General features: G+C 43.0%; 1 protein-coding gene across 1 annotated transcript in view; it reads right to left on the reverse strand.

The window, feature by feature from the left end:
- stpg2 (sperm tail PG-rich repeat containing 2) overlaps positions 1 to 5,399 on the reverse strand; it is a 273,557-nt gene extending 268,158 nt beyond the window's left edge. The window contains exon 1 of the mRNA XM_008117887.2: positions 5,196 to 5,399. Within this exon, the coding sequence (XP_008116094.1) occupies positions 5,196 to 5,301 (106 nt within the window). The 5' untranslated portion in view covers positions 5,302 to 5,399. The remainder of the gene's footprint in view (positions 1 to 5,195) is intronic.
- Between the last annotated feature and the right edge of the window lie 1,344 nt (positions 5,400 to 6,743).

Raw genomic sequence — 6,743 nt, forward strand, 5'->3', positions numbered from 1 at the left:
AAACACTGAAAAGTGAAGTGTTTCAAGGATATTTCCTGTGTTTATGTTATTTTCTGGCTTATCTTCGGAATAAACTCTGTATGTTAACTGGCGTCTGACTCTTGACAGGTTTACATTGCAAGAGAAGAGATTCCATTTAAGAAAAATGTTCTGACAGTAAGAGCAGTTCAGCAATAGAATATCTGTGTCAGAGTCTCCTGTGTGGAGAGGAAAAGCAGGGTATAAATAAACATAACAATAACAACAATAACAACAACAACAACAATGGAATCTCCTTCTCTGGAGGTTCTGAAGCAGAGGCTGGATGGCCTTTGATTGTGTTTTCCTGCATTGCAGGGGATTGGACTGGATGGACTTTATGGTCTCTTCCAACTCTTTGATTCCATTAATTGTTGCCCTGTTGCCTGGCAAACATATAACCTTTCAAATGAGATCTTCTATCTGATCATGTAACTATGCAAAATAGATCTGTAGCATTTGATTTCCAGTATAAAAAGCCAATATCTCTTTAATAATGGAAATGTTGACTATTTATGATTATGATTATGATTAGTAGTAGTAGTAGTAGTGGCCATTATTGTCTTTTTTCTATAAAGCTAGGATTTGTGCGAAAGCACAGTTCTTAAGTTCTAATAATAATAACAGCGAAACTGGATTTTCCTGTACCTCATTTAAACACCACTCACATCTAGTCAGTTTAATCAAAATTCTGGTGGATATTAGTTTCCATATCCCCATGCTGCTAAGCAAAGCAAGCTGTGTGTTATGAATTGACAAATCTGAGAAGTAATGGCTCAAATAATGATGAAAGCTTAGCTATTATTTGTCCTTATATATTCATTTGTATTGCACCTGCTCTTCTCAACTTGAAGAAGCAGAGTCAGAAACAGCTGTGAACCATACACTTCGTGAGTAGTAGATATAAGGATTTCCCTGAGACCTGAAAATGATCTCAATGGTTCCTCAAGAGTAAAAAAATATATGTTGGGAAAAGCTGTTCCAACATAGTTTTCTGTGCATCAGCAAGAGACACCAGAAGGTGAAAAAAATACAATTGGAACAGTCTATTAGGATTTCCACTGACAACATAGCAATCCATTAAAAAAAGTTTCAGTATGTTTTCACCTACATGTGACTTTATAGGTATCGGTTATTTTACAAGCCACTTTGAGTCCCAGCTTTGGGAAAAGGCAAAGTATAAATAAACAAATACAGTAAGATGCAATCTATAACAAGACAGAAATATAGCCTAATACAATTTAAATTGCATTAAACTGCCACTTAACTTTTAAATCAGACTTTTGTCATCTTGACCACAATCCAAGTATGCAATACAGTGGAACCTTGGCTGAAGAGCATCCCAAATTAAAAGTGTTTTAAGAACAGTTACTCGGCCCAGCGTTTTGAGTTGGGAGGGAGCACTAGGAAGCACTATTATTCTATGTGAGTGTGCATTTATACATTACTTGTTATTTATAAAGTATGTTTTGTTATTTAAAAACACATAACAAAAATGTATTCCACACTGGGCATACGTATTCAGCAGCAGAGTAGCAAAGCACAAGCGCAGATGTCTTCACTATATCTTGTTTTGATTCCCAGTTTGTGCCATGGTTATTTATTTATTGTATCAGAAGTGAACCAAGGGTACAGTTGTAATGTACAGTAGAGTCTCACTTATCCAAGACTCGCTTATCCAACGTTCTGGATTATCCAATGCATTTTTATAGTCAATGTTTTCAATACATCGTGATATTTTGGTGCTAAATTCGTAAATACAGTCATTACTACATAGCATTAATGTGTAATGAACTACTTTTTCTGTCTAATTTGTTGTATAACATGATGTTTTGGTGCTTAATTTGTAAAATCATAACCTATTTTGATGTTTAATAGGCTTTTTCTTAATCTCTCCTTATTATCCAACATATTCGCTTATCCAACGTTCTGCCGGTCCGTTTATGTTGGATAAGTGAGATTCTACTGTATTTAAAAACACAAAGTTTAAAACTTTGCATTATACTAAATGTTCTTTGACCAGTAGCTGGCCACTTGTAGTGCCTCTGGTGTTGCTATAAGAAGGTTCTCCAGAAGCGACTTGCAGCATGTGCCATGGTAACATCACATAGAATCCTGTCATTTGCATTTGAGGGAGATGCGTTTGGAACTCTCAAGGCCCTTCCACGCAGCCATATAACCCAGAAAGGGGCCTTAGTCAGAGATATTTAGGTCCTCATTAAACCACAAGACCCAGAATTTCACAGGATGTCGCCAAGGCAGTTAAAGAGGAATATAGCATTAGAACAGTGCAGTGTGACTGAATAAAGTCCCACATTATCTGCTTTGAACCAGAATATATGGCAGAATGGACTCAGATAACCCAATTCAAAGCAGAATTTGTGGGATTTTCTGCCTTGATATTCTGGGTTATATGGCTGTGTGGAAGGGCCCTGAGCAGGCACAATTGGGATTTTGCTGTCAGTGCCACTTCTGAAGCCATAGTAAAGGTAAAGGTTTCCCCTGACGTTAACTCTGGGGGTTGGTGTTCATCTCCATTTCTAAGCCGAAGAGCCTGCATTGTCCATAGACACCTCCAAGGTCATGTGGCCAGCATGACTGCATGGAGCGCCGTTACCTTCCCGCCGGAGCGGTACCTATTGATCTACTCACATTTGCATGTTTTCAAACTGCTAGGTTGGCAAGAGCTGGGGCTAACAGCGGGCGCTCATTCCGCTCCTAGGATTTGAATCTGGGACCTTTTGGTCCGCAAGTTCAGCAGCTCAGCGCTTTAACACACTGTGCCATACTGTGCACTAAAATGCTAGGTTCATACATGTGTAAACACACTAAGGAGTGTGCACATGGGAAATGCATACCCAGCAAATGGAAAATTAGCACTGTCTTTACATACTTTGACAGAACCTATTGGTACTTTAAAGGTCACAATGTGTTGTCGAAGGCTTTCATGGCTGGAATCACTGGGTTGCTGTGAGTTTTCCGGGCTGTATGGCCATTTCCAGAAGCATTCTCTCCTGATGGTTCACCCACATCTATGGCAGACAACCTCAGAAGTCCTCAGAAGTTGTGTGGGCTGTTGGAAACAAGGCAAATGAGTTTTATATATCTCCCTTAAAGGAGGTGGATAATAATGATAAGAGGGATACAAAGCCTCTGCAATTTGAAGGGACTCTGCCTTGCTCCTAAATAGAACGTAGTGATCAAGCCCACAAATAATCCAACTTGCAAAAGCAGCACCCACAAATGTGGAAGGCTAAGCATATATTGAGCATGCATATAGCCAACCAATGTAGGGGGTTGCTGTGAGTTTTCCGGGCTGTATGCCTATATTCTAGAAGCATTTTCTCCTTACGTTTCACCCACATCTATGGCAGGCAACCTCAGAAGTCCTCAGAAGTTGTATGGGCTGTTGGAAATGAGGCAAATGAAGTTTATATATCTGTGGAAGGTCCAGGGTGGGAGAAAAATCTCTTATCTGTTGTGTGAATATTGCAATTGGCCACCATGATTAGCACTGAATAGCATGGCAGCTTCAAAACCTGGCTGCTTCCTGCCTGGGGGAATCCTTTGTTGAGAGGTGTTAGGTTGTTTCATGCCTGGAATTCCCCTGCTTTCAGAGGGTTGTTCTTTATTTACTGTCCTGAGTTTAGAGATTTTTAAATACTGGTAGCCAGATTTTGTTCGTTTTCATGGTTTCCTCCTTTCTGTTGAAATCTGGCTACCGGTGTTTTTTGGGTTTTTTTTAAACTAAAATCAGGACAGTAAATAAAGAACAACACTCTGAAAACAGGGGAATTCCAGACAGGAAACAATCAGGGCCAGTTAACAACTCCCAGCAAAGTATTCCCCCGGGCAGGAATCAGCCAGGCCTTCAAGCTGCCAGGCTTTTCAATGCTAATCAAGGTGATTAATCGCAACATTCACACTTGCATCCAACAGACAAGAGTTCTTTCTCCCAACCTGGACCTTCCACAGATATATAAACCTCACTGACCTAGTTTCCAATATACAGTAGAGTCTTCTCACTTATCCAACGTTCTGCTGGCCCGTTTATGTTGGATAAGTGAAAATGTTGGATAATGAGGAGGGATTAAGGAAAAGCCTAATAAATATCAAATTAGGTTATGATTTTAAAAATTCAGCACCAAAACATCATGTTTTACAAGAAATTGACAGAAAAAGCAGTTTAATACATCGTAATATTATGTTAGGAGCCCCGGTGGCGAAGTGTGTTAAAGCACTGAGCTGCTGAACTTGCAGACCAAAAGGTCCCTGGTTCAAACCCCGGGAGTGGCGGGAGCGGCCGCTGTTAGCTCCAGCTTCTGCCAACCTAGCAGTTCGAAAACATGCCAATGTGAGTAGATCAATAGGTACCGCTCCGGCGGGAAGGTAACGGCGCTCCATGCAGTCATGCCAGCCACATGACCTTGGAGGTGTCTACGGACAATGCCGGCTCTTCGGCTTAGAAATGGAGATGAGCACCAACCCCCAGAGTCAGACATGACTGGACTTAACGCCAGGGGAAAACCTTTACCTTACCTATAGCTCCCAGAAGTCAAGGTGAATCACGCTGAAAGTCCATCACTATTCACAGTTGGACAAGTTGAACTCCGCGAGCATTCTGCTGGGTTCGGTGCTTTCTGAAAACGGTGAACTATAACTCCCGGATTCCAAGGAAACCTTTACCTTAATGTTATGTAGTAATTTCTGTATTTACGAATTTAGCACCAAAACATCGCAATGTATTGAAAACGTTGATTACCAAAAACATTGACTACTAAAAGGTAGACTGTGTTGGATCATCCAGAATGTTGGATAAGCGCATGTTGGATAAATGAGACTCTACTGTACCTCACAACCTCTGAGGATGCCTGCCATAGATGTGGGCGAAACGTCAGGAGGGAATGCTTCTGGAACATGGCCCTACAGCCCGGAAAACTCACAGCAACCCAATGCCCAGGTATTAAAACATTTTCACATACAACTGCAAAACTCCAGTCTTATCCTTTAACAGTCAAGAAAAAGCTTAAGAAGTGCCTTTGTGTTTCTCTCTTCCTCAGGGCTGCAGCACCACATACTCATACTGACTTTGACACATTTCAAAGATCAAACAAACCCAAGGATCAAGCATTATTAGACTGCAACCTTCCTCCCGTCCCTTCCCTTCCCTTCCCTACCTCGGAGTGGCCTGCTCTGGGAAGGCAAGTCGTAGTATCCGGGTCCCAAGTGCGACCGGGTGCAGCCCAAAGTGGAAGTCAAGGCGCGCGGGGCCCGGTCGTACATCCCGCCTTGGCTCGCGCGCTAGTCGCCCGTTGCCATGGCGACCGGAGGCCTAACAGGCCCGAAAAGCCAACCTGAGGCCTCTGGTGGGCGTGTCTCTGACACTTCGGCCCGCCCTCCAAGGGGTTTTGGACTTCAACTCCCACAATTCCTAACAGCCGGTAGGCTGTTAGGAATTGTGGGAGTTGAAGTCCAAAACCCCTGGAGGGCCCAAGCTTGCCCATACCTCCTCCACTTTCATATGTAGTCGTTGTTAAGGCACCCATCTATACTGCCACATAATGGAGTTGAACTTACAGTGCCACATAATGCATTTCAGTGCATCATATGTATGGCAGTGTAGATGGGGCCTAAGCCTTATTGTGGATCTGTGTGTGTTTTTGTTGGGATTGTGAATGGGCCGCTGTGAATACTGATGGGATTTGGGATTGATTGACCTTGGAATCCGGGAGTTATAATTCACCATTTTCAGAAAGCACCGAACCCAGCAGAATACTCGCGGAGTTCCAACTTGTCCAACTGTGAATAGTGATGGACTTTCAGCGTGATTCACCTTGACCTCTGGGAGCTATAGGTAAGGTAAAGGTTTTCCCCTGACGTTAAGTCCAGTCGTGACCGACTCTGGGGGTTGGTGCTCATCTCCATTTCCAAGCCGAAGAGCCGGCGTTGTCCGCAGACACCTCCAAGGTCATGTGGCCGGCATGACTGCATGTCGCGCTGTTACCTTCCCGTCGGAGCGGGTTTATCTACTCACATTTGCATGTTTTCGAACTGCTAGTTCACCCGTATTCAGTGAGCCCTCTGAACCCCACCTATGACAGATCTGGACCAAACTTAACACACAAACCCAACATGGTCGACTTTGCATACTGTTGGGATTTGGGGGTGATTGATCTTGGCATCCGGGAGTTATAGTTCACCCGTATTCAGAAAACACAGAACACAGCAAGAGATGGATCTGAGACAAACTTGGCATATAAACCCAACATGGGCAACTTGGCATACTGTTGGGATTTCGGGGCGATTGACCTTAGCATCTGGGAGTTATAGTTCACCCGTATTCAGAAAACACTGAACCCAGCAGAAGACAGATCTGCACCAAACTTGGCACACAAATTAAACATGGCCAACTGTTTATACTGATGAACTTGGGAAGTGATTGACCTTGAAATCTGGGTCAATCTGAGTTATTGTTCACCCGTATTCAGTGAGCCCCACCAATGACAGATTTGGACCAAACTTGGCACAGACCCAACATGGCCAATTTTGCATACTGGTGGGATTTGGAGGTGATTGACCTGAACGGGAGTTATAGTTAATCCGTATTAAGAAAACACTGAACACAGCAAGAGACTGATCTGGACCACACTTGGCACACAAATCCAACATGGCCAACTTTGTATACTGGTAGGTTTTTGGGGTGGCTGACCTTTGCATCTGGGAGT

Source organism: Anolis carolinensis, chromosome 5, assembly GCF_035594765.1.
Source record: "Anolis carolinensis isolate JA03-04 chromosome 5, rAnoCar3.1.pri, whole genome shotgun sequence".
Lineage (NCBI taxonomy): Eukaryota > Metazoa > Chordata > Lepidosauria > Squamata > Dactyloidae > Anolis > Anolis carolinensis.